We start from the raw sequence: 27,313 nt of genomic DNA on the forward strand, positions 1-27,313 counted from the left end.
GATGGGTGTGTCAGGCAGGAGGTGATATTTGAAGGGCTGCGGGCACGGGCCGCGGAGCCAGGGCGCCAGGCAGTGGGGGAGAGCATGGCTTCCCGGGACCCGCCCCCCACCAGCTATGCCCCGCCCGAAGTGCCCTCGGGGGTCTCGCTCTTCCTCACCATCCCGTATGCCTTCTTCTTGCCTGAGCTGGTGAGTACGGCCGTGGGGGCCACCTGCAAAATAGGAGGGGGTGGCGGCAGGGAGAGGCCAGCCTGGAGCTGGAAGCAGCTCCCTGGGGAAGGGGGACCAGGGCCAGAGCTGCCGTGGCCTCCGATCTCCCCCACCGGGCTCCTAATCCCTCCCTGAGAGCCTCTGGACTTCTGCAGTATGGTTGGGTCTCCTCCTCCCAAAACGAAACCGACTGGGGTCACTGGGCAGGACACCTGGTGATAGGAGGTGTGGGGGAACCGCTCAGGTACCCTGGGTCCTCAGGAAGATGTCGGGGATGGACTTTTATTATGTGGTTTCTTCTCTCCAACTACTTGTTTGTGCTTTTCTAAAGTTCAAAACTGGAGCACTCTGTCTTTCCTTCCGAGAGCAGCTCTTCCAGTATTTTCTGAATTGTCATGTCTGACCATGAACTTTGACTTGTGTGGCCTCCCCACGGGAGGTTGCTTATGACAACATCTGCCATAAACCAGTCAAGTGAGACTGCCTGGGTGCTCTCAACGACCTGTTACTGCCTTCCTCTCCGGGTCCCTGCGGCTTAATTGGGGACCTAACCCCTGCCGGGTCCAGAGTGTCCAACAGAACTCGAGTCCGGCTGTCACTAGTCCTTTTCACTGACCGGGACGCAAGTCTGGTGAACAATCTAGGGCAGAGGAGTTTCTTTCGGGTTTTGAACACCTTCTGAAATATCTCACTTGTGGGTGATATTTTCTTACCAACTCTGGGTTTGGCAGTGCTGCCTGCAGGCAGGAAGGAAAAGACAGAAAGTGGTTCCAACTTTCAACTGGACCAGAGGGCCCTCTCACCCTGTCATCTGTCTGGAAGGCTGGCCTGATGGAGCGAGCTTTTGGCAAACTGGCTAAAGGGTGCCCATTGAAGGCAATAAGAAAGGGAAGATTGGGAATTCCCTGCTGGTCCAGTGGTCCAGTGGTTAGGACACTGCCCTTCCGCTGCCGGGGCATGGGTTCAATCCCTGGTTGGGGAACTAGGATCCCACATGCCCTGTGGCATGCCCTTAAAAAAAAAAAGAAAGAAAGAAAAAGAAAATGGGAAGCCAGGCAGGGTGGGCCCCACGTTTGGGTGGCTCCAGCTGAAACCCCACCTGAGAAGCAGGTTTCTGCCAGGCCTGGTACCCGGGGTACACAAGTCAGGGCGTCCTGCCAGGCTGATGGCATCTCAGAGCTCCTGTGCGTTCTCTGACCGGGCGTGCCCCTTGCCTCGGAACAGCCACAAGAATGGCCAGGCTTGGGGTTGACTCCTCCCTTTTTTATAGAGCACATGTTCCCTGTCAGTCACACCAGCCACTGGCGACAGGATCCCTGCCCTCCCAGGTTCCCCGTCTGCTACAGGGAGGCCTGCGAGCACTTCCTTGCTATAGTCAGACAGTGCTTGAGGGGTGACGATCCTGAGCTGTGACACCAGCAAGGACAGACCCCTAGGGGAGGGGTCTGGGCCTGTCACTGAGGAGGAGACTTTGCAATTGGACCTCAAAGGACAGGCTGGATTTCCAGGCTAGGGGGTAAGACAGGGAAAGGCCTGGACCCCTGGAGAGGCTAGCCGGCAGGAGACTGGAGGGATGGGGCTTCCGGAGTCAGGAAAGCACCCAGCAGTCGTGAGAAGGGCCATCTGGTGCCCCCACCCTCAGGACGCTGGGCTCCAACAGTGGAATTCCCAGGGGAGAAAAGTGCATGGTTATGCTGGGCTCTGGGGCCTTGAGTATCTCAGCAGATGGGATGCTGTCACTGGTTCCATTTCATTCCTTTTTCTTTTGAGATATTTTAGATGTATAGCAATGCTAGGAATAAATAGTACAGATGTTCCCACATACTCTCTACTCAGCTTCCCCTAAGGGCCGCATCTTACATAGTACAACTGTCAAAATCAGGGGATTAACATAGATATTATATTAATACTATCAACTGTTCAGATTGTACTGAATTCCCTGCAAATGTCCTTTTTCCTGGTCCAGGATCCAGGTCAGAATTCCTCGTGGCATTTGGTGGCTGTAATTCCTTCATTGCCTTGAATCTGGGCCAATTCCTCCATCTTTGTCTTGAAGCTTTTGAAGAATACTGATCATTTTGTACAACATCCCTCCATTTGGCCTTGTCTGGTGTTTCCTCATCACGACTTTATTTTCAGGTCATAAGTAATCCTTATTAGTTGTTGAACACTTGGAAAATTCAGAAAGAACTATAATCCATATGGATACATACATTCATATTTATACACATATGGGTATATTTGATGGGTTTATTCTGTATGTGCTCCTCTGCACCTGCTTTCTCTTTAAATGAGCGTTCCTGGCATGGACTATAGGACTGAGTGTGTGTCATATCTAGGATGTGGGTGGGGAGGTAAATGGGAGAGGAGGGGAGAATGTCCAGTTGGTGGTTGATTCCTTTTCTTTCTTTTTGGCCTCGCCACGTGGCATGCGGACCTCAGTTCCCCAAACAGGGATCCAACCCTCGCCCCCTTAGGTGGAAGCGCGGAGTCTTAACCACTGGAGTCCCTGGTGGTTATTTCTGATCCCCATGTGCTGGGCTGGAGAGGAGAGTGCAGGAGCAGCCTAGCAGAAGCCCCTCTGTCCCCAGCCGCCTGGGTCTGCCGCCTGTGGGGCTGACCACAGAGCCCCAGGCCTTGGGGTCCCAGATTCTCAGCTGGGACAGACGTATGCTTTTCTAAGGCCATGAGTCCAGAAAGTGGATTCTAAAACTGGGCGCTCAGGCCAGCAAAAAGGGGCAGAGAAAGCAAAATCCATAACCTGCACTCGGATGTGGTCCATGAGGGGGGTGGCCAGGGTGCACATGGGTGGTGACTGCAGGCATACCTCCCGCCAGCCGCCGTTTCCTAAGCGTCCACTGTGCAGTCTGGAGAGCAGACCCTGTGCCAGGCAGAGGCCTTCCCACGGAACGAGGGGCCAAAAACACAGGGAGAGCAGAATTCCACAAGGGCTCCCCTGAGGCCTCATACCACTCCCACTGCCAACAGCCTCCAGCTCTTTTATGTCAATGGCAATGACAGACTAGGATGGCCCAGGCACCGGGGGTCCTGGCGTTCCCCACCAGCTCTGCTCCCCGCAGCTGGCTCTTACAGATCTTTACTTAAGTGGCTTTATTTTGTTTTATGTTATTTCATTTTAATATTTATTTATTTATTTGTTTGTTTGTTTATTTTATTTTATTTTGGTTACACCCGGTCTTAGTTGCGGCACGTGGGATCCTCGCCGCTTGCATGTAGGATCTCTAGTTGCGGTATGCAGGGTCCCTAGCTGTGGCACGTGGGATCCTCCAGCTGTGGCACTCAGGCTTCTTAGTTGCAGCACTCGGACTCCTAGTGGCAGCATGCGTGCAGGATCTATTTCCCCAATCAGTGATCGAACCTGGGTACCCCTGCATTGGCAGCGCAGAGTCCCACCCACTGGACCACCGGGCAGTCCCGTAAGTGGCTTTATTTTAGAGTCTTTAACACCAAAATGCACATTTTAACACTTTTATCATAACTATAGATTGATAGGCAGTTGCAAAGATAGTTCAGAGAGGTCTCCCACACCTTCCCCCAGCTTCCCGAGTAGTCACACCTTTTGTAAAAACTCTCTACTGCAACATCGACACCGGGTAGCTGACATTCATAAGCTTTGTCTCTATTTCCATGCCATTTTGTCTCATGCGTGGATTCACCTAATCACCACCATCAAGACACAGAACTGTTCCATCACCATGAAGATCTTATAGTCAATCCACCATGTCCTCCTTTACTCTCTCTCTCTCTCTCACTGCTGGAAACTATTAATTCCATCCCTATAATTTTCTTATTTCAAGAAAGTTATAGAAATAATTGGAATTGTACAGTATGTGGTCTTTAGAGATTACCTTCTTCCACTTGGCATAATGCCCTCAAGACCCATCCAAGTCCTGTGTGTATCAGTAGTGACTCCCTTTTCATTGCTGCATAGTATTCCACAGTGTGGATTTACTATAGTTTGTTCAACCATTGACCCAGTGAGGAACATTTTGGTCATTTGCAGTTTTTAGCTGTTCTAAATAAAGTTGCTATAAGCATTCACATACAGGCTTTTGAGTGGATATAATTTTCTCTTTTTTTAAATATTTTAATTTTATTGCAGTATAGTTGATTTACCATGTTGTGTTAGTTTCAGGTGTACAGCAAAGTGACTCAATTGTACATATACATACATTCATTCTTTTTTAGATTTTTTTTTCTCATATAGGTTATTTGGTGGATGTAATTTTCACTTCTCTGGGGGAATGCCAGCATGAGTGTGATTGCTGGGTTGTATAATAAGTGTCTGTTTCATTTTTATTAAGAAACAGACAAATTGTTTTCCGGAGTGGCTGGACCATTTTGCATTCCCACCGGCAGTGGATAAGACTTTGGAGATTTTAACATTAAAGTTTGTATTTTGTTCGGTTTACAGTGGAATTCAGATTTCTCATCTGAAAACAATATTAATTTCAAAACATAAGCTCTAAACATGAGGAGCCTTTGAATCAGTGCATTTTAAGGTGAGAACAGACATGGCTTATTCCCTCTCTTCTTCCCTCAGTGAGTGTGGGAGGCTGCTTGTGCCAGCACTGGGCGGGCTGGGGACCAGGTGACTCAGCCTCCATGCCTGGCTCTTCAGAGCCAGCAGCGCGCGGGTGGCTGGCCGGGGTGGGGGGGGGGGGAGGGCGGGGCGTCAGGTGTCATGTGACTACCTGATTGCCTGCCTGCTGTGAGTTGGCGCATCAGCTTTTTAATAAAATGAAAAGTGGACACAGAGCTAATCCCGGTGACTACGACTGAGGGAGACCTTTATGAATAAGAGTCCAAGGAAGTCTTTTAAGTTTCAACCTTTTCACTAGTTAACTTATTAATTAGATACCTGGCTAATTACAAAGAAACAGCTAAGAAGGTTTCTAGAGAGTCAGCCAGTTAAAAGGAGAGACGATTTGGATGGTCAGGCATTTGGTGTTTTCAGCTTTTTAAGGTGCCTGCGCAGTGGTCAGAAGGAAACACTCTGACTCTGAACCCCTAGAAGCTCATTCTAGAACCTTCCAGCTGGGGAAGCTCACCTTTATGTCTTATCCAAATCCCCAGCTTCCCCTTCATTTCAGACTGTTTCTTTTTCTACTCTGTTTATATGTAAACGCCTTTGGGGGAGCTTACTGAGCCCCAGAGCTGTCTGTCAACTGTGTGGGGCTGAGAGGGGGAATTAGGGCTCACCCCAGGCCTGGCTGAGGGCAGGTACTTCCCCTTTGTTATAACACTTCTTTAGAAGCTGAGTTTTCCAAAAGGAAAAGTCCTTTCTCGTGTTTCCCCCTGCTTCCCTTTCAATTCTCCATACTTCTGGGGAGCAGTAAAAGTAAACTCCATTTGCCCCAGCTTTACTTCATCTTTGTGGCATCTGTCTGTCCCTCCATTCCACACCGGGTCCCTGGCCTCTCCCCTGACCTCGCCCAGCCCCTGCAGGACCAAGGGGCCAACAACCTCCATGGCCAGGACACCACCGAGTCCCAAAGCAATGATGCCCAAGGAGGCCCCAGGAAGGCTGTGGCAGGGAGAACAGGGCAAAGGGAAGGAAAATTAAAGTGGGGGCTGGGGAAGAGCAAGGCTCCTGAGAAGAACAGGAGGGGCCACATGGAAACCAGTTGGATGTCAACCTCCCCAGCTGCCTGGATCCACTTTGGCTTCCAGGACCCCAGGTCCAGCCCTTACCCTGGAAGGCCCCCAGGTGTGTTCAGGTTCAGTAAAATAGAGTCAGTTGGGAGGGGTAAACCTGGCTCTACTGCTTAATGGCTGTGAGACCCTGGGCAGGTTACTTAACCACTCTGAGCCTCAACAATGGGGCAGCGGCAGCAAAGATCTCCTACGACAGCTCTGGAGTTTCAGTAAGGACTTTCCCTGGAAGCATCAGCACATGATGACTGGTCTAAAAATGTGAACCCACACTATGTTATTGTTGGTGGTCATCTGGACCTCTTACTAGGAGGTGTGGGTCTCTTGTGAGCAAATTCCAATTGTAAACCAAGAAATATTTACTGAGATGCTACTACTACTCCAGCCCCATGCTTTGCTCTCAGGGGGATACAAGACTAGAAAGGTAGTAATAAAAGGACTATGGTAAGTCATGGACCGTGTCTTAAAGGAGTGATGGGTGAACACTGACCAGCACCCCAAGATAGGAAACAGGGTAAAAAGTAGGGGTGCACAGCCACACTTGTCCTAGGCTCCAGGAGCGAGGACACTGTCAGGACAAGCTTGCTCAGGGTGGCAACTTGGCCGTCTTAAAGGGTCTGGATTAAGGGGTTAGGTATTTGTTTGTTCAGACTAAGACTTCCTAGAACTGAGAGGTTAACAAGCATATAAAATAATGCTGTAAGGAAAGAGGAAGATGGCCCCACTTAAATCCCATATATTCACTCAACAAATATTTATTGAGCTTCTACCCTGTGCCAACCACAGGAATATAAAGAGGAAGAAGACAGACGTGGCCCCGCCTTAGGGAGTTTGATGCAGGTGGAGACAAGCCACGGAGGCCAATAAGTGGTGGCTGTCAGAGTGCAGGAGGGGACGGAAAGCACAGGAGTTTCTGCCCACAGAGGGGACTCAACAGAGGGCATTGTTTCAACAATGGTTGAAAGGCTGAAAGAGCAGAAAGGAGATGCTGCAGTACCAGAGAGTGATGAGTCCACAAGGACCACCATGCATCCCCGGAGTCAGGCAGGGAGATGGCCCGTGCACAGCCCTCTAGAGGAAGCCCAGCCCAGCTGGCACTTGGGCGTTGGCAGGGGTGGGGTGGGGGTGCGGCGAGGCAGTGGTCACTCCAGAGGAGGACCTTGGAGTTGGAGCCAACTGCCGCTGGAGTGACAGTGACGGGACCTGGGAAAGCCTCCTTTTCCAGTCCCCCTCCAAGTCTTCCCCATGCCAGAGCCTAGAAAGATCCAGCTTCAAAGGGAGCCGGGAACTGTGTCTTGCAAAGTCCAGCCCGCGTGGCAGAGATGGGCTGGAGCTGAGAGACCCTCGGAACTAACTAACTTTCCGCATCCACACGTCCACACACTCCCCTCTGCCTGTGTCTGGACGTCTGGTCCTGTTCTTCCCCCAACCATTCAGCCAGACCATAAGCAACTTTCCCTGAGCTGGTGGTCTCTCTCAGTTCGGACAAGACAGCCCACCAGGCCTGCTGCTGGAAAGTCAGCCCACCAGGAGGATTCCTCTTAACCAACAGATGCCCTGAAGGAAATAACCCGGTTCCTTGGCAGAGGGGACCAGGGAGGGGCCCAGCACACTGAGTTCCGCTGGACCGAGGGAGCCCCAGATAAGAAATCTCGCTGATAAGAAGGCCCCACCTGCAGCCAGTGCCCTTCCAGGGACTCTCCACCTGGAGAACTTTCCCCAGGGCAAGGCAGCTCCATGGGAAGCAGGAGAGGCTTCTAGAGTGCTGTCCAGGTAGGCAAGTGGCAGGAAGCAGGCCAGAGTAGGGTGGGGTGGAGGAACCCCACGCCGGTTCCCTTCCCTCTCATCTCTCACCAGCCCTTCCCTGCTTCCTTCCCTACCTGCCAGCCAGCCTGTCCCTCAGCTCTCACCACCTGGTCAGATCTTCTCCATCCCTGCCCAGCCCTGTGGTAGCAGAGTCGGTGGTGTCCGCATCCCACAGTTTCTTGGGGCACAGCTCCCCACATGGGTTCGGGGCCCCAGAGTCCTCTGACCTGCTTCAAAGACATCGCCCTCCCAGCCCTTTCCCTTGGAGGGGTTCTCTGAGCTTAGCTTCTCTGCCCTGGCACTGCTCTCAGACACCCCCCCACCCATCCGGCCCCTCTCTCTGCCCACGTGATGCTGGGTGGGAGTGTGTGTGGGAGGTGGGGACAGTGTTTATTTGAACACCATCCTCTCTGACAGCACCGTCCTCTCTTGCCTAGTCCTTCCTATGTGCCTGGAGAGGAGTCAGGAGGGGTGGGAAACGCTTTCCAGGGAATCCCAGCTGCTCCCAACCTAAAGAATCTCTAGGGCCCAGGAGGTGATGGAGCAGGAAATGGGTGAGGATGAAACAGATGGGTGTTTGTCCCCATTTGGTCCCAGCCCCTGGCAGAAATGCCGGTCCGTGGCTGGGCCAGTGGCTGGCCTAGAAGGCGTCAGGTGCTGCCCTCTGTGTGGGCATCAGGCCCAGGAAGACGAGACTGAGCTGCCCATGAGTGTAGAGTCCACCAAGCTGCTCTTTTCTCAAGTTGATCAACAGTACGTGCTGCGCACCTGCTTCCTGCCAGGTTCCGTGCCCCCCACCAGGGATACGAAGACCACAGGGCAGAGTCCTGCATCCAGCAGCTCAGTGACTGGGGAGCAGTAGGCAGGAGATGCTTCCTAGAGGAGGCGACATTGGTCTGGTCCCTGCCCTCCAAGAGAGTCTGGTCTTAGACTAGCGGGGGAAGAGCAAGCTGAGCAGGAATCAACTGAGACTAGAGTGAATGGTGACATCCTTGGGTCCTCGGTGCCTGATGAAGGGCAGGATCATGGCCGCTGGTCACAAGAGGTCTGCGGTTCCTGAGGGAAGGAGGTGGGGACCTCTCCTGAGCTGACTCCAGGGCTCATCTGGGGACTTCCTGGGGACATGTGAAGGGAGCCAAGGTTAAAAAACATAGTGGGAGCCCAGGAGGAAGAGACCAGGGCTGTGGCCTTGGGAATGGGGACCACTGTGACGAGCAGGATACATTTATCCCGCTTCTTTACATCTTTTCTGTAGTTTCTAACTTCTCTAAGGTGTACAAGTTAAAAAAAAAAAAAAGGAAAAAAATCACCCCCTAAAATGCTTAGTTTTTTTTTCTTTTTGTTTGTTTGTTTTTTGTTTTTTTGTGGGTTTTGTTTTGTTTTGTTTTTTTGAGACAAGAAGAAAAAGCCCTTTAGACTCTGGAGAAATAAGAATGTTTTTATTATCCTAGTTTATGTGACACTGTAAATCTGTGCTGTTGAGTCAATGAGAAGCTGGGTCAGTGGTGGAGGGGGTCTGAATGGGCGGGTGCGGTCCTGGGGGAGGAAGTGATGGAGGGAGGGGAGGAAGGCAGAGGAGGCCTGGCTGTTGACTCACCAGCCCCTCCCAGCGGCATCCTGCCCCTCCCAGGCTCACACCCCAGGGCAGGCACTGATTTCCCTGGCATGGGGCCAGCCCAGACCTGAGCGCCCTTGTGGGTACCAGGGACTCCTTATAAGACTTGTTCTGCCGGGGGTGGAGCTCTGGCCAGCACCATTGTTCCTGGAGTGGACCGGATAAGAGGGGTCCTCATGGGAGGCCGGCTGTGGGGCCTGGGCAGGCAATTTCCTGCTAACCTTAAAGCCACAGAGAGAAAATTCTCACTCCAGGAGTCAGGACCTGGTGACTGGTGTTTGGAAGGGTCCTGGGTTGAATTATGGAGGTTAGAGCTTCCAAATAATGCCAGTGGTCTGCGGGTCCAGGATTGCAGCCCAGGCCTGCCACCCTCCACGGGGATCTGTGCGAAGTTGCTCACTTGGCCTCTCACAACTGGTTTCCTCCCCAGTCAAATGAGGTGACATGCCAGTGCCAGCCCAGAGAGCTTCGCAGGCTGAGGGCCCCTGATGCAGAGACGGGAGTGGCCTCGTGGGTGGTAAATAGGACCCACGTGGGCACTGAGGTCCCTGTGCTGCCCCCAGGGAAGCCTGCAGCCACATGAGGACTGCCCAGGGGTGCCTGCCCCCACTCCCCGGGGGACGGCCTGAAAGAGGCTGCACCCGGACCCTCCAGCCATGGAGGCCCTGGTGCATTTATGCAAAGTCCCATCACCACAGATGGGGACATTCCAGGACTCCTCTGCATGTCTGACAACCTGACATCCCCTCTCCCTTCCTCTCAGTGGCTCACACTTCACACACAGGCCTCAGCGTGGCCTCCCAGGACCCGGGATGGGGCTCCTGCTGCGGTAGCCACGGCTGTGAGCTGATGCCCGGGAGTGTCTGCCCCCTGGACAGTGCAGGGGGGCACTGTGGAGGTGGGGGTGGGCACCACTAGCCTGGGCGGAGGCCCTTGGCCAGAGGAAGGAAGGCAGGCTAGAGCTGGGGTTTCCACAGCTGACTGTGATGTACCAAAGAAATGTATTTTCATGGCCACTTTGTGTGTATGAGTGTGTGTAATTGAAACAGAAGATTCAGGAAACAGTATTTCCCTTTCCTACAGACAATGCACTGTTTTCTCTTCTAGGCTACTTAACTTTTTTTTTAAAACAAACTACTTTTTATTGAAGTATAGTTGATTTACAATGTTGTGTTAGTCTCAGGTGTACAGCAAACTGATTATATATATACACACACATATATATATTCTTTTTCAGACTCTTTTCCATTATAGATTTTTACAAGATATTGAATATAGTTCCCTATGCTATACAGTAGGTCCTTGTTGTTTATCTACATTACGTATAGTGGTGTTTATCTGCTAATCCCAAACTCCTAATCTATCCCTCTCCCCCTTCCCCTTTGGTAACCATAAGTTTGTTCTCTGTGTCCTTGAGTCTGTTTCTGTTTTGTAATAAGTTCATTTGTATCATTTTTTAGATTCTACACATAAGTGCTATCACATGGTACTTGTCTTTGTCTGACTTACTTCACTTGGTATGATCATCTTTAGGTCCATTCATGTCCCTGCTAGTCTACTCAACTTTTTAATGCTGGTGGTGACTAAATGGATTCCACCACCCACTAACAGATCTCAGCCCACGTTTGGAAGGCCCAGTGCTGGGGGCACTGCAGGGGCTCAGGTAGGCCGGTACAGGCAGGGCCTGTCGGGTGGTGGCCGAGTGTGGCCTGGGGGGTCCCAGGGAGCCAGTGAGGGGGTGAGGGATGTGGGTGATGAGAACAGACTCGCATCCCAGGTCCTCAGCAGTACTGTGACAAGGGCCTTCGCTGACTCAGATTGGCTCTAACAGAAGGGAAGCAGCCGATCTTATATCCCGGGAAGCCGGGAGCTGGGCAGGCTCTGCCTGGGCTGGTTCTGTGGCAGTGCAGTTGTGTCATCCAGCCCAGTCTCTTTCCTTATCTCTTCTCTTCCTCATCATCGCTCCAGGCTTAATACCAGACACAGCCATGGCCAGGGCAAGGGCAGGACTCTCTCACCCCAGGTCTCCTGAGGCAGGAAGAACCCTTCTCAGGAGTCCCCAGAAGGCTTGCATCTCACTGGCCTGGGTGGTCACATTTGTGTCCCAGCCAGAGGATAAGTTGAACCTAATGGATGTTGGAAAGTCTCCCACTGCATCCCTTCCTTGCCCACGCCGCCCATCAGTACGCCCAGTTGGGCAACTTACTCCATAGAAAGACTTTCAAAGAAGACAACCGACTCTGCAATGTTATTTACTGTGGCATTATCTATAACAGGGAAAAGCTAGAGCCATCCAACCTCCTTGCCCCGGGGCCTCATTGAGTAAAATGAAGTTTTATCAACTTGATGGAATGTAACGGTGTTGAAAGTACAGTCAGGCCTCATCACTCACAGATTCCACATTTGCAAATTCACTTACTATAATTTATTTGTAACCCCCAAATCAATACTTGCAGTGTTGTCACTGTCATTCGAGGACCTGTGCAGAGCGGAAAAACACTTGAGTCACAAATCTGAGACACACACGTTCAACCTGGGGTCCATACCTGCCTTCTCACAGCTCATACTGCAAACAAGGTCCTTTCCCAGGTCTGTTTAGTGCCATGTCTTGCATATTTTTTATGCTTTTTGTTGGTGATTTTGCTATTTAAAATAGCCCCAAGGGCACTGCTAAAGTTATTTCTAGTGTTCCTAAGTTTGACAAGGCAGCAATTTGCCTTACGTAGAAAATACATGTTAGAAAAGCTTGTAGAGCCGTTGGCTGAGAGCTCAATGTTAACAAATCCACAATATATATTAAATAAGGTATCTTTAAACAGAAACACACATAAAACAAAGTTATGTGTTGATCAGGTGATGAAAATATTGTGACCACAAGCTCGCAGGATCCTAGCTCTGTATTTCCCCAGGAGCAGTGGTTCACGGTTCACAACTTGCCAGTGTTGAGGGCATCTTTACAGAACTACCTTGAGTGACAAGAATCGACTGTATCATTAAGCCTTGTAGCAAAGTAGAAAAACATAAAAAGTTGAATACAAAATGTATGTTCACCACGATTTACAACTTTGTAAAGAATATATATATATATATACACATCAGCAGTAGGCCTGGGAAGGAACATAACATAATGAAAAATTCCTTTGCTGTTAACATTATGTATACAATCACTTAAAATCTTAGGGTTGAAAAATAATAACTGATCTAATTCCTGGCATGCTGTTTAAGCCGTTTAAATCACCCCGGAGTTGAGGCACTTTGAGCGGATGGCACCAAACTCCCGAAGGATGCCTGCTCTGGCCACGGTGGCATAAACATGGGGTGCTCTGTTCAAAGGAGCTGTGACTCTTGGGCATTTTGCACCAGAACTGCCTGGTGAGGTCCAAAGTGCGGCCCCTGGGTGCATCTCCTCTTATTTTTCCCTTTTAAAGGATGTGCATCAAATATGTAGTTATATGTTCATGTTCACAGCAAGGCCACTTGCAATAGCCAAAAGGTGGAAGCAGCCCACGTGTCCATCAATGGATGAATGGATAAGTAAAATAGATATGTGGTATGTTCATATAATGGAATATTATTCAGCCTTAAAAAGGAAGGAAATTCTGACAACATGGTTGAAGCTTGAGGACAATATGCCAAGTGAAATAAGCCAGACACAAAAGAACAAATACTCTGTGATTCCACTCACATGAGTACTTAGAGTAGTCCCATTTATAGGGACAAAAGAATGGTGGTTGCCAGGGGCTGGGAGAGGGGGGAAATGGTGAGTTATTGCTGAGTGGGTGCAGAGTGTCAGTTTTGCAAGATGAAAGGTACCCTGGAGATGGATAGATGGTGGAGATGGTTACACATCCATGTGAGTGCACTTAATAACATTGAACTGTACACTTAAAAATGGTTAATATGGTAAATTCTGTTCTGGGTATTTTACTACAATGTTTTAAAAGGGGAGGGGGTAAACAATGGCTAAAAGACCCTGGACTGACACGATGTGGGCCACGGTTACCTGAATGTGAGGGACAATTGTTTTCTTCATCTCGAAACATCTCCGCGTCAGAGGGAGCCCTCAGGGAGTCCTGGTTCCCACCGCGGGCAAGGCCAGAACTTGTCCTTCATGGAGCCCGTTCCTCCTGGGCCATGAGAGGTGCCGGGAGCCCCCAGTTCACTTGGCACTGCTGACCTCCTGGGTCTCCCTGCCTCGAGTCGGACCTTTTCCTCCCAGCCTGCAGTTTCTAAGGCTTCGTGGTGCAGCCTGTATTCACCTGAGTAACAAGGAAAGGAAGGAGGGGCCACGAAGGCTTCCTTCAAGTGAAGATTAAGGCAAGTGGTAAGAAAAGGAATGCAGTGTTGGTGGTGAGCGGACCAGCCAGGCTGAAATACCTACCAGCTATGCAGAAAAACTTGCCGCTGGTATCGTCCGTAGTATCACCACCATCTCCATCCGCCCCACCTGGACCACGCCTCCCAGCTGTGGTCAGGAGCCCAGGTGCAGACCTGAGCTGGGCGTCTTTTGGTGCCTCCTCCCTCTTCACATGAGGTCATCACTAGGGCAGCTCTGTCTTCAGAAGCTCTCAGGGTGTGAAGTTCACTGCCCTGTGGCAGCCCAGCCCAGCCCCAGCACCAGCCCCTCGAAGGCCCCTCAACTCCCCACTGCTCTGTCCAGGTGGACAGATCCATCCTCCCCAAAGGAGGATCATCTTCTTGTCTCTCTCATTCAAAGTCTTTTTTTTTTTTAATTTTATTGGAGTGGAATTGATTTACAACATTGTGTTAGTTTCAGGTGTACAGAAAAGTGCATCAGTTATACGTATACATATATCCACTCTTTTTTAGATTCTTTCCCCATATAGGTCATTATAGAGTACTGAGTGGAGTTCCCTGTGCTATACAGTAGGTCCTTATTAGTTATCTATTTTATATATAGTGGTGTGTATATGTCCATCCCAATCTCCCAATTTATCCATCTCCCCCTCTTTCCCCCCAGTAACCAGAAATTTGTTTTCTACATCTGTGACTCTATTTCTGTTTTGTAAATAAGTTCATGTGCACCATTTTTTTAGATTCCACATATAAGTGATATCACATTATATTTGTCTTTCTCTGCCTGACTTACTTCACTCAGTATGACAATCTCTAGGTCTAGCCCTGTTGCTGCAAAATCTTCTGACTTTTGAAGTGAGCACCCATCATCTAGTACAGCATCTTTCTTCTTTCTCTTTCAATGTATACGTTGGTGATTTGGATTAGTTGAAAGCTTCAGAACTCTGTCTCCGAGCCAAGAACTTTTCCTCCCAGGAGGCCAGGGCACTGACTGATCTATTGAGTCTCCAGAAATATTCTGTGTGTCTACAAACGAATGCACATATACACAAACACAAAAACATACATTTTCTTCTTTTTCTATATAAATCATAGCACACTGAGCACGCTGAGCTCTGCCTTGTACAATTCTTAGGGTTTGTTCCATTTTTTTATACAGAGTTTTTCATTCTTATTGAAGGCTGCTGAGTGTTCCACTGTGCAGATATAATTGCTTTCACTAGCTCCGTCTGGATGAACATTTGGGGTGTTTCCTTTTCTTTCTTTAAACAGCAAGGCTTCAGTAAACAACCACATACATTCATCATTTTGTGCATGTGCATGATTTATAGGACAAATGCCAAAAAGTGAAATTACTGGGGCAAACGGTATAATGTCTTGATCAATATTGTCGAAATAGTAGATTGGCTGATGGTGCCATTATTTAACCTGGAGATGGCAGTGGACTTCAACCTGGGGACTGCAGGTGGGCTTTGAGGGGCTGTGAGTCCCAAGATTTGTAGACAAAAACCATGCATGTACATCGGTACATCTTTCTAGGCAACCAAAGCTTTCATCAGCTCCTTAAAAGGGTCTGTGCCCCCGGAATGTTCTCACTCACGCCGCTGGTTGGTCTCCCAGTTCTTCCAGAAGTGAACTTCCCATCCCTCAGGAAGACTGGCCTTGGACTTTCCCTCTTCTGAATCTTTCTTGGGGACGATTCCCTCCCATCTCCTTAATAACATGGCCAATAATGGTTATTCAGCCCTCACCCTGTGCCAGAGAAACTCGTCTAATTCTCACAGGAACCAGGAGAGAGAAGCCACCCCCACCCCCTCTGTTTGATGGACTGGGGCATGGAGACACAGATGAGTTAATTAACCTGCCCAACAGGCAGAGCTAGAATTCGAACCGGGGAGCAACGATGCTGCCTGTCTCACGAAGTGGAGTGGATGAGCCTGGAAGCAGAAGGAGGGGCTCCGGGGTCCTCAGCCCCAGCTGCATCACTTGGGAACTTTTCACAACGCAGCCTCCCTCACCAGTCCCATTAGAACCTCTGGGGTAGGACACAGACCTTGGGCTTCCTCAAAGTCCCTGGATGGTTCCTGGAGTAGCAGGACTCAGGGTGCTGCTCTGAGGGTTAAGACTCAGGAATCCATGTATTTTAGAAGCTCCTCACCCTTATGCCATATTTTTGGCTTCAATCTTTTCCTAAATTAAGCAGTTTTCAAAATAATAATTATTGGCGGTATACTGGTGAACATAGTTGCCTTCCAAAATAAGCACCCTCCCAAAGTGACCAAAGTAGGCTTTTTAAAAAGTATCATTTTCAACTCATGGATTTCAACTTAGTTGGTATAGTCCAATCCATAGTAGTTATTGTACTTATTTGAAAGTCAAATTGTCCCACCTTTGCCCAGCAGGAGCCTTCTGAATCCTTCTGCCCTAAACTCACTTTAGGAGTATTTGCTATCTCGTAGGATGAGGTATCAGGCCCAGCTTCCCGCCTCAGACCTGGAATCAGGCATCGCTCCCATCTGGGTGCTGTTACCCCAGTTCTCATCCCCTAGTTCTTTAACCAGCTCTCTAAATGTAAGGGAGCTATTCTCCATGTTCTAGAGAAGAATGAGTAATAAATAAACTTATTGTTAAGCTGTATCCTCCCTTAAGTGGTCCTTTCCAGTTTCAGTTCAGCCTTTACAAAATGCATAGATGAGTAATCTGTGTTTGTTCTGAAGGAACAGACTCTGCTGAAATTGTACTTGAAATACACTTGCTCGGAATGTCTGCCTCTAATGAAATATTCTTCTAGGTTGAAGGCCAGCCCCAAACATCTAAAAATATCTCCTGCTCTTGAGAAATACAAAGTGAGGATTAAAAGGAGAGAGCAGTTTAAGTTGCCAAGAAAATTTGGAAAGCTAAATATAAGTTTAAAAAAAAAGTCAAGGCAAACACTTGAAATTGCCTTCCCTGTAATGAAACCAGCCAAGGCTGCTTGAGACAGAAACAGGATAATAAACTCCACTGGGTTTCAATTCACCTGGAGTCTGTCCTTGGCCTGGTCCCTTCAACTGTTCAGAAGGTAGAGGGTGTGGAAATCAAAAGTAAATAACATTCCTCTGAGTAACATTGATCATGCAACCCTTGTGCCAAGATGATTCCTATGCAATATGAGTAGATTCCCAAATGCTCAAAGGCCCTGCCCTTGGGGTGTGAAATCTGAACGTGAGGCGAAACCCACAGGTGCCCTACCCTCTGTCCTGTGTGGCTTCAGACCTCAGTCCCCGCCCGGACAGCAGCACCTCACAGACCCTGGTGAGGATGAAGTGGGGACACGTAGATTGTGTGCATGTGGCAGTGTCTGCCCGGGGCGGCCTCTGATGGCAGGAGCCGGTGGGGACCCCTTTGCCAGCATGACAGGCCTGGTAGGACTGTGGCACACTTGCCTGCTCCCCAGGCCTGGCACAGGTGAGCTGGCAGTAAGTGGTGGCGGGTATCAAGCGGCAGCTCTCTGGTCTTAGAAAGCCCAAAGGAGTTAGAATTGGTGTACAGAAGAAATTAGGTCATCTGAGTGAATGCATTTTATAAACCGTAAAGCCCCTAGTGAAAGTGAGGTGATGGTGGGCTTATCATTGAGTCACTGGAAAGAATGCTCTTTGACACTCTCTGCACTTACTTTGCACCAGGCCCTGCACTGGCCACCAGGCAGACCATTCTCTGCCCTCAGAGGTCTCATGTGAGTCTAAAATTTTATAGGTTCTAGTTCAGTCACTAAGTCCTGAATGCCATTCCCACTAACAGCCACTATTGTTCTGGTACTGGCAGTGGGCCAGCATCTTCATGCCCTTCCCATGGCTTGGTGGGGAAGGTGCTTGGCAGGTGTCCAGAAGCCAAGCCCTGGCACCTCCCTGCAGCGTCAGCAGCCCCCGTCACTGGGATCAACATGCAAGAGCCCAGTTCAGGGGGACAGTGGCTCTCATTCCTCAACACTCCCTCCTTAGGACAGGGCAGCCCCAGCTCACACACAGGCAGTCCCATATCCAGCCTAGAACTTCCAAAATTCACTTGGAGATTGTTTGTTGAGGTCTAGGGAGATGTGCTCCCAGAGCTGGTGCTTTCAGAGGTGGCCAGGCTTCCAGGGGTGTTGCCCAGCCCTACAAGAACCTGAGGAGCTCTGCCTTGTGGTCAACTCCCTGGTCTATTCTGACTTCTCTTCCTGTTGCCTTTCTCCTCAGAAGAGCCTGAGAATTCTCCATAAATTCAAAGTGCTTTTCCTCTCCAGGACAACAGCAGTGGGAGCCTTATAAGGGATGGGGTGATGTATCTATGTCTATGTATTGCTTATGTGTAAGATGAGAGCTGCTAGTCCCAGAAGAGCAGGCCCTAACAGTTGTGTATCTTCCAGCTGAGCTGGACAGAAATAAGTGAAGTTGTTTCTTCCAGAAACTCTCTAAGAGCATCATTCAGAACTGAGATACCCCCACAGTCATGATCACAATCAAACTTCAAGAGAAACATAAGTGGGAAAAAGTGAATAGGGATGAAAGTTAACAGAAGCCACAAACTACAGAATCAGGCTACCAAGACCAAGACAATGGAATCATCAGATATTGAATATAAAATTAATACCAAGCAAAATTAATGAAGAGACACCCATATCTCAACACGCTGTACCACTGTTGCACAAACTGCAGAATACCAGAGACAGCAGGAAGACTCTAAAAGCAGCCAGATACCTAAGACAGATTCCACAGTGGCAATGAAACTGGTGCACAATGGAATAATATGGAAAGATGTAGAATACAGTGGGAAAATACCTTAGAAAGAAATAATTGTCAGGGGGGAAATAAGGACATTTTCCAACAAATCAAACTGACTACTGCCAACTGACCTTTCCTAAAGAAGCTACTAACAGTTGTATTGCAGGAAGAAAGAAAGTGATCCCAGAGGAATATCTGAGATGCAAGAATATCTTCATTTATTAAGGAGATCTTAAACTTGACCAAAAAAGCACAGTCTGTAAAAGAAAAGATTAACATATTCAATTACATTAAAATTAAGGACTCAGTTCACCAAAAGACATCATAAAATGTGAGACATAAATTGGTGCAGCCACTATGGAAATCCGTGTGGAGGTTCTTCAAACAATTAAAAATAGAACTACCATATGATCCAGCAATTCCACTCCTGGGTATTTATCCAAAGAAAGCAAAAGCACTAATTCAAAAAGATAAATGCACTTCAAAGTTCATAGCAGCACTATTTATAACAGCCAAGATATGGAGGAAGACTGTCTATCAAAAGATGAATGGATAAGGAAGATGTGGTATATACATACAATGGAATATTACTCAGCCATAAAAAAAGAATGAAATAATGCCATTTGTGACAACATGGATGGACCTGGAGGGTATTATGCTTAGTGAAATAAGGCAGAGAAAGACAAATACTGTACGATTTCACTTATATGTGGAATCTAAAAAATAAAACAAGTGAACAAGTCTAACAAAATGGAAAAAAGTGAAAGACATATGCTGACAGAGTATATCTGAAATATTTATAACAGTCAGTGAGGTCCACACTATTAGAAGGAATTCCTATGAGTCAATAAGAAAAAGACAACCCTGTAAGAAATATGTAACCAATAAAAACAATTTTTAAAAAGTTGTGCAGAAGAGGAAATACATGAAACATATGAAAATAAGCTCAATTCATTAGTAATCATAAAAATTAAAATCTAATGAGACACATAGAAAATCCCAAGGAATCTATCACACAACATCCCCTCCCCCTAGGAAAAAAAAAAAACCTTCTTAAAATAATAAAGTTTAGCAAGTTGCAGGATACATTGTTGACAAATAAAAAATCAATTATCTACCAGCAATGAACAACTGGGAAATGGAAACTTAAAAGAAAAAAAAAACAGTACTATATACAATAGCTCCCCAAAATAAAATACTTAGGCATAACAATAAGAAAATGTGTACAGTATCTGTATGCTAAAAACTACAAAGCATTGATAAAAGAAGTCAACATCTTAATTATTGGAGAGGCATACCATGTTCATGGATTGGAAGACCCATATAGTAAAGATGTCAGTTCTCCCCAGATTGATCTATAGATTTAACACAATCAAAATCCCAGCAGACAGATATTATAGATATTGACAACCTGATTCTAAAATTATGTGGAAAGGCAATAGAGCTAGGGAAGGGGATGAGCTATCTCCTGAGATGGACAGAAATGTGAGTCACCTGCACTGACAAATCTTTTGATTATGTAACTTTAGAGAAAATTTTAAAAATCTAGTAGTGTGACTCCTCCAAACCACAAACCCAAAAGCCATCCTTGGCTCCCCGTTTCCCATCACCCTAAATCTCCAATGGTCTGATAGTCCAACAAATTCTTCTTTTTCAGAATTATTGTATTACTTAATAAAAGATATCCTCCCATGTACCTACTATAAAGTGAAAGAAATAGAACATTATCATTATCTCTGGAGGCCACTGTACACTCGTTCCCAATCCCATAACTCTCTTCCTCAGAAGGCTCATTCTTAGGAGGTGTTGATGAGGGTTGTGAAGGAATTGGGGAGTGGCAATGAGTTCAGATTTTGTACTGTTAGACTTGAAGAGCTTGAGGGACAGGACCAGGACTGGGGTGAGGCAAGTGGGGTACGAGGGTACGTATTGTAATGAGGCACTTGCTCTCAGGGGTCACACAAGTGCAGAGAGACATCCAAATACAGGCATCTATTGGGCAAGCGGGCATGTGGGGCTGAAGGCAACTGAGAGAAATGCGCTGCAGCTGGGTTCCTGGGATCACCAGCGCATGTGGTGTTTAAGAGCACAGATGTAACAGGAGTGAGGAGAGGGGGAACCCAGGAGACTTGCCAGGACATCTTAAGGAGGCTCCTTTGAGAGGAGACAAACCAAGAACAAAACTCCTCGGTGCTTACACGTGTGTAAACCCTCCTCCTCCAGGCCTCTAACCAAGCGTGCTGTCTGGTGGACGTTTAGTTCCTCCCTGGGCTCACCAACATGGCTGCAAGCCCACCCCCCAAAGCAAACAAACACAGAGCCAGAGACAGCAGGAAAAAGGTTTGGTTTTTCCACCAAAGGGATAATAAGTGGCTATATAGAGTTGAGAGGTGATTTAACTGGAACTGTATTGCCCAACTGGTAACTCACTCCAAGGTGTCAGATACTATAACCAGGAGGCTTCAAACCAAACATCCACAGGGCCAGGCAGGCACTGTCAGTGGATGAAGGGAGCCAGAAGGAGAATACTATTCCACACTGAAAGTGAGTAACAGGGAATGTGCCACACAATGGCATTGGGATTGGGAAGGTTGAGGATGTGGTCCACTGAGAACTCAAGGTCCTTTTTAAAGAGACAGTCACAACTGGTTTCAGCCTACTCTAGTCTGGAAAATGGGTTCACCGTGGCCAGAACTATGGATTTCTCAAGAAATGTGTGAGATCTGCATTTTTTGTGTGAAATATCCTATTTTAAATGTTGGTGACTTATTCAGAAATGTTTCAAAAACTCTAGATGCCAATAATGTTTGAGCCAAGAAGATACATCCACAGGCCAAATTTAGCCAAGTCCTTCCATTGGCAACCTCTGTGTTAACCAATTGAATTTCCTAACAAAATTTACTTGACTCAGGGGCCAGGCTTCCTTCCCCATTTCCCTCTTGAATCCCATCTAACTCCACCTGAAGGGCATTTAACCAGAGCCAGAGGAGGAGAGAGAAGGCCTGCAAAGGGAAACGTGTGCCACACCAGTCAATAAAGCCCCTTCATCTGTGGTTTTCTCTTACAGATATTTGGGTGCTGGGTCTGGATCCTGGTAGCAGCCACCCAGGTAGCAAACCCACTGCTGCAAGGATGGGTGATGTATGTCTCACTCACTTCATTCCTCATCTCCCTGATGTTCCTGTTGTCTTACGTGTTTGGATTTTACAAAAGACTCGAGTCCTGGAAAATCCTGGTAAGAACCAGTGAGAGCAACCCAGGCCCTTGGGCTCCTCCCAGACCAACGCCCTGGGTGTGGTGAGAACAACAGGCCTCCTGGGTGGGAGGAAGAACCAGAGAACTTCCCTGGGCTGGGCCCCTAGGGAACCCCAATTTTTTGTTTGAATGTGTTTACTATTAGATCGGAATGATTGGAATGAAAGCCTTCCTCTGCCAGAGTCCATCCTTCATTTTATTCCCTGCCCCGCGGCCCCCCTGTTGCCTTCCTTGTTAGGAATACACACAGCCCAGCTACTCCCGCAGCAGACACATCCTGATGCATTTTCCCTCTAAGTTTAATTTATGGTGAAATCATTGGAGCAGCATTGAAGGAAATGCTAGTAGGAGAAGAGTCACCCCAATCTCAAGGTCCTATCACAGTCACCTATCACAATTCATTCTTCCATATTCCCGGCAAATGTTATTCAAAACGTATAAATCACACAGAACCAGTAATTTTAGATGTAGAGTCTTTTATTTAATATTATGTCATTAAATTTTTTTCATGTCATCGCAACATCTTGATAACCATTGAAAATTTTTCTTTTTTTTAAAGAACTTTTATTGAGATATAATTGACATACAATAAGCTGCATATATTTAAAGTGTACAATTTGATTTTTTTTCTTATTAGTAATGTATATATGGCAATCCCAATCTCCCAATTCATCCCATCCCAGCCCTCCCCCACCCTCACTTCCCCCCCTTGGTGTCCATATGTTTGTTCTCTACATCTGTGTCTCTATTTCTGCTTTGCAAATCGGTTGATCTGTACCATTTTTCTATATTCCACATATATGCGTTACTATACAATATTTGTTTTTCTCTTTCTGACTTACTTCACTCTGTATGGAAAATGTTTCTATATTGAATAATTCAAAACATATACAAAAAGTAGGGAAGATTATATTATGGACCCTCATGTACTCAAAACCCAGATTTCGAATTTTCAAGATTTTATCACACTTGCTTCACCTAACCTTTATTTTCCCCCTGAAGAATTTTAAAGCAAACCCCAAACATCATGTCATTCCATTCTACACACTTCAGTATCCCTCCCCAAAATACACAAACTTTCTTACATTATCACACACTTATATAAAGTTAAGAATAATTCCTCAGAATCATCGAAGATGCAAGTCACATTCAAGTTTCCCCCATTATAACTGAAATGTCTTTTTGCAGTTGACCTGTTCGTATTGGGGTCCTCACCAGGCCCACTTGCACTTGGTAGTGATGGTTCTTGGGTACTGTTAATCTAGAATGGCTCTCCTTGCTGGTGACTTGCTGAAGAAACTGGGTGGTCAGCTGTCCTGTAGAAGGTCCCACATTTTGGGTTTGTTTGCTTCTTCCTGGTGCGATTCACTTGCTGCTCTAGTCCCTGAATTTTCTGTAAGCTGGAAGTTAGCACCTAAAGGCTAAGTGGAAGATGCATTAAACCTTTCAGGCAAGAACACTTCATAAGTGGCTTCAAGTCACATCACACATGGTGACTGGTGGTCCCTCTTTCACTGTAACAACATTACCCCATCAACTTTTTCTCTAGTGCTTTCTTTCATCTATTGATGAATATTCATTAGGGGTTGCAAAATGCCGATTTGCCTATTGTAACATTCCTCCCAGAATTGATTACTGTGGCATTCTTGTGGCGTTGAAGACGCTGCTAAGAGTTTAGCACAGAGGTTCAAAAATTGAAACCTAGGGACTTCCCTGGTGGTGCACTGGTTAAGAATCCACTTGCCAGTACCAGAGACACAGGTTCGATCCCTGGTCCAGGAAGATCCCACAGGTCGCGGAGCGGCTAAGCCCGTGCACCACAACTACTGAGCCTGCGCTCTAGAGCCTGTGCTCTGCAACAAGAGAAGCCACTGCAATGAGAAGCCCGTGCACCACAACAAAGAGTAGCCTCCGCTCACCACAACTAAAGAGAAAGCCAGTGGGCAGCAACAAAGACCCAACGCAGCCAAAATAAATAAATAAATAAAATTTTTTTAAAAATTAAATTAAAAAATAAAAATAAAAAAGTTTGAAATCCAGAGTCAGATTAGCCTGACTCTGCCACGTGTCAGCTAAGCCTCAGTTTTCTCATCTGTAGGGTGGGGATGTTAATAGTAGCAGCCTTATGAAATTAGCTTTGAAGATGAAATGACACATGTAATCAGCTCCCAGCACACAGCAGGTCTTCACAGCGCTAATGGTTAGGAGCACAGGCTTGGTGTTAACGTGGCCTGGGTTCACATCCTGGCTCAGCCTTTATTCACTGACTTTAGCCTTGAACATCTATTTCCTCAGAATGGCACTAGCAATAAAGAGTACTGACCTCACAGTTGACAGGGTTAAATGAGATAAGTGGGGAAAAAGCTGAACCTAGAGCTTAGCTGGGAAGAAGTACTCAATAAATATTTGTTCGTATTGCTATTATTATTGCCATATATTGATCCACTATTGTTCAAGACATAGAAATTTCACTAGAAACACTGCAAAAGAAAAAAGCAGGAGTTTCGGGAGCAGATTTGTCTCTTTTGCCCCCTCCTCTTCTGACTATTTGCATAGTCAGAGGGGGAAAGCATTACCTGCTTGCGTGCCCGCGTGACGGTGGCCGTGGCCTCTGCTCCATCCTTCTAGGACAGCCTGTACCACGGGACCACTGGCATCCTGTACATGAGCGCCGCCGTCTTGCAAGTGCACGCCACGATCGTGTCTGAGATCGAGGACCTGAAAAATTACTACATAAACACGGCAGCCTCGGTGAGTGCTGGACAAGAACACGACAGCCGCCATGGGGGAGGGAAATGTATGAAGTTTAATTCTGTCTCTTGCAGGACAGATGACTCTGAGCCCTCAGGCTGAAGGAGCCTTGCAGGATGGGAGGAGGTGTGTGTGTGTAATCAGGTGTGCCCAAGCTCACAGGGCACCAAGCCCAAGTTCAGGTGTCATCTCTCCTCTCTGTTGTTTTTTGTTTGTTTCTTTCTTCTTTTTCTTTTTTTTGCTCTGTCTTACATCCATTACACTGCCCTCAGAATATGTTTTTCCAAAATACACATCGCTTATGGAAAGTCCTTGGCGATTCCCATTACTGATGGAATGGAGCCTGAATGCCTCAGCACGACCAAAGTTCCCATGTCCTTTTAGTTCAGGGACAGACATCCACAGGGTAACATATTGGCTCATGGCATCTGAGTGAAGGTAGTCCAGGCGAGTGAGCAGGACCCCCGGAACTTAGGTTTAATGGAACCAGAGACTGCAGGCCAGCAGGGCCCCGCCTTTCCAGTCCCCAGGCGGTGGCCTCCTTCCTCTCTTGGTGGGATGGCGCCCTCGCGTGGCGGGTGGCTCACAGCCGACGGATTCCTCCTCTGGAGCCGCCTAACCTTTCTTAATCCTTCCCAGGAGGCTCTAATTCCCAGGCTGGGCCCCAGTCCACCCTCACCGGTCGCTATGACCAGCGAGGTCCCGTGTTAGTCGGGGGCTCCCTCAGGGGTCAGGTAGCAGGAGGAAGAGGTGCGGTGTGGGGTGCTGAGCCCACTGTAAGAAAGATGTCAGGCAAGCGTGGTGACCCGCTTGGGTGGCCTCAGGGCTCTTCAGCTGCCTTTCTGGCCTGCCTGCCTCCTCCCGCTCCTGGCCCAGCACCACTCTGCCCCCCACTGCTCTGCGGGTGCTCTCGCCCTTGCTCAGCGGCTCCAGCCACACCAGCTTCCTTGCTGCCCCGGACCTGCGGTCCCCGTGGCCTTGGCTCCAGGACGAGCACGGCAGCTCCCTCGCCACCTTCTGCTCTTTTCCTCACGTGTCCGCTTGTGGGTGAGGCCGTGCCCCTCCCTTCTTTGTTTCTTGCTGCGCACTTAGCCCCACCTTACCTACTACTCTATCGGTTTTTCTTACTTATTTTCTGCTTCTGCCACTAAAATGTAGGCTCCATGAGGATAGGGATTTTTGAATTTTTTCCCATTATTGTAGCCACAGTTGTTTTTGAAGCATAGTAGGTGCTTACAAGATATTTGTTGAATGAATGAATGAATGAATGAATGAAACAGAGTGTGATTGAGCAGGGGGGTGAAGTGAGGCTGGAGTCATCCGCTGGGCCAAGAGATCATCAGGCAATACGGGCAGGTGACTTTGGGGATGGCTTTGGACGTGGCGGGTGGGGCAGGGAGGGCTTGGAGTAGCTGGACAAGATGGGGGTCCTGGGGCCAACTGAGCTTTTGAGGAAATCTCAGGCGCTCAGTTTGGACCATAGAGAGCTTGTGTGGCCTCTGAGACTCAGAGGAGCCGAGAGGCAGGTGTGCAGAGTTGAGTTCTAGGCCGGTGAGTGAAACTTGTCATCAGAGCACAGACAGTGGCTGAAGGGGGTGGGGGAAGAGTGCCCAGGACAAGGCAGGTGGGACAGATGCTACACCAGGCAGGGCTTGGGCAGACAGGGGATGAAGCAGGTCAGAACACAGGCCTCCCAGGGGCTGGGAGGGAGGAGTGACCACCAGCATCCCTAAGACAGGAACTTCTCTGGCTCTTCCAGTTCTTTGCCTTCATCACCACCCTGCTCTACATCCTCCATGCCTTCAGCATCTATTACCACTGAAGAAGCAGGGAGCTGGACCAGCATGGGAAATGCTCTTTTAAAACCTGGAGTATCAGCTCCCAAAAGTGGTTTTCAACATTCGCCATCTGGATGATAAACAGAAGCTCAACAATGACATCATGGGACCAACAGACCATCTTTTGAGACTGAGTGATGAAATCACACCCTGGCAGATCCATTTGGACATTTTAAGTCATTGCAATGAATATGAAAGAGCTGGGGGGAGGGATGTTTTATTTTGTTTTGTTTTGTTTTGTTTTGTTTTGTTTTGTTTTGTTTTGTTTTGCCTAGGAAAGTGTCTCTTGGAATTATCTGACAATGAACATCTCTCTTCTAGAAAACTAACATCTGAAGCCCTCACTGCTGAAAATTCCAGATTTACCATCCTCACGCCTGTTTGGGGATTCTGCCTCAGCAACGAGCTTCCCCACAGCAGGTTTTTGGGAACCTTCATCATTTTCTTAAAATCAAATGGTGCTGAAGACCCACAGACCTTGTTCCTGTCCCGTGGTCCTGCCTCTGCTTCGCAGCAGTGGACCAAACCCACCGCCCCCTTCCATGCTGCCTGACCCCCCCATTCACGTCCCCTCCCCTTCCCTCCCCAGCTTTGGGAGCCAAGGGAAACCTGCATAAAATCAGCTTTGAGGGTAGATTTGTGGGGAAAATAAGCGATTGACTCTGCAAAATTGTTATACAGTAAGACCTAGGGGAAGGAAGGGTGTAACCCGCTTCTCTATAAGTCAGGCTGCTCAGAGAACTGCAGGGCTGCAGGACGCCTGGGTCAGGAGGAAGAACTGGGAGTCTCTTTGTCTCTCAGAAAAGACCACCAAGGAAGCATGCAGGATGTTACATGCCAGGATTCTCTTCTGGGCTCCTGTCACATGTGGGACATGGAAGAGGCCGGAAAGGACCCCATCCCAGGGTCCCTGCTGTTCGGTGTGCATCCCCCAGTGGTCCAGCTGGGTAGGGCCTGGGACCACCCAGCCAGCCTCCTGCAGTGACAGGCTCCCAGGGGCCAGGACATGCAAAGGCATTTGCACTTCGCGGCCATTCTCAAAGAAAAGGCACAGAGAAATGTAAAACCAAGATGCTGGATTTCCAAGTAAATGTTTTTCAAAAGAA

General features: G+C 48.0%; 1 protein-coding gene across 4 annotated transcripts; it reads left to right on the forward strand.

Moving 5' to 3' along the window:
• MALL (mal, T cell differentiation protein like) lies at window positions 1-27,313 on the forward strand. 4 transcript variants are annotated; one of them, XR_009054631.1, is made up of 5 exons: window positions 1-189; window positions 21,431-21,598; window positions 24,247-24,369; window positions 24,444-25,725; window positions 26,129-27,313. XR_009054631.1 is itself a non-coding variant. In XM_057741163.1 (4 exons), the coding sequence occupies exons 1-4, from the start codon at window positions 85-87 to the stop codon at window positions 26,541-26,543; spliced, it is 411 nt and encodes a 136-aa protein (XP_057597146.1). In that variant the 5' UTR covers window positions 2-84; the 3' UTR covers window positions 26,544-27,313. The 4 variants fall into 4 exon arrangements, 3 of the variants coding, with proteins under 3 accessions (XP_057597146.1, XP_057597145.1, XP_057597147.1); XM_057741163.1 differs by lacking the exon at window positions 24,444-25,725 and having other exon boundaries at window positions 2-189; window positions 26,529-27,313; XM_057741162.1 differs by lacking the exon at window positions 24,444-25,725 and having other exon boundaries at window positions 5-189.

Source organism: Hippopotamus amphibius, chromosome 7, assembly GCF_030028045.1.
Source record: "Hippopotamus amphibius kiboko isolate mHipAmp2 chromosome 7, mHipAmp2.hap2, whole genome shotgun sequence".
Classification (NCBI taxonomy): Eukaryota; Metazoa; Chordata; class Mammalia; order Artiodactyla; family Hippopotamidae; genus Hippopotamus; species Hippopotamus amphibius.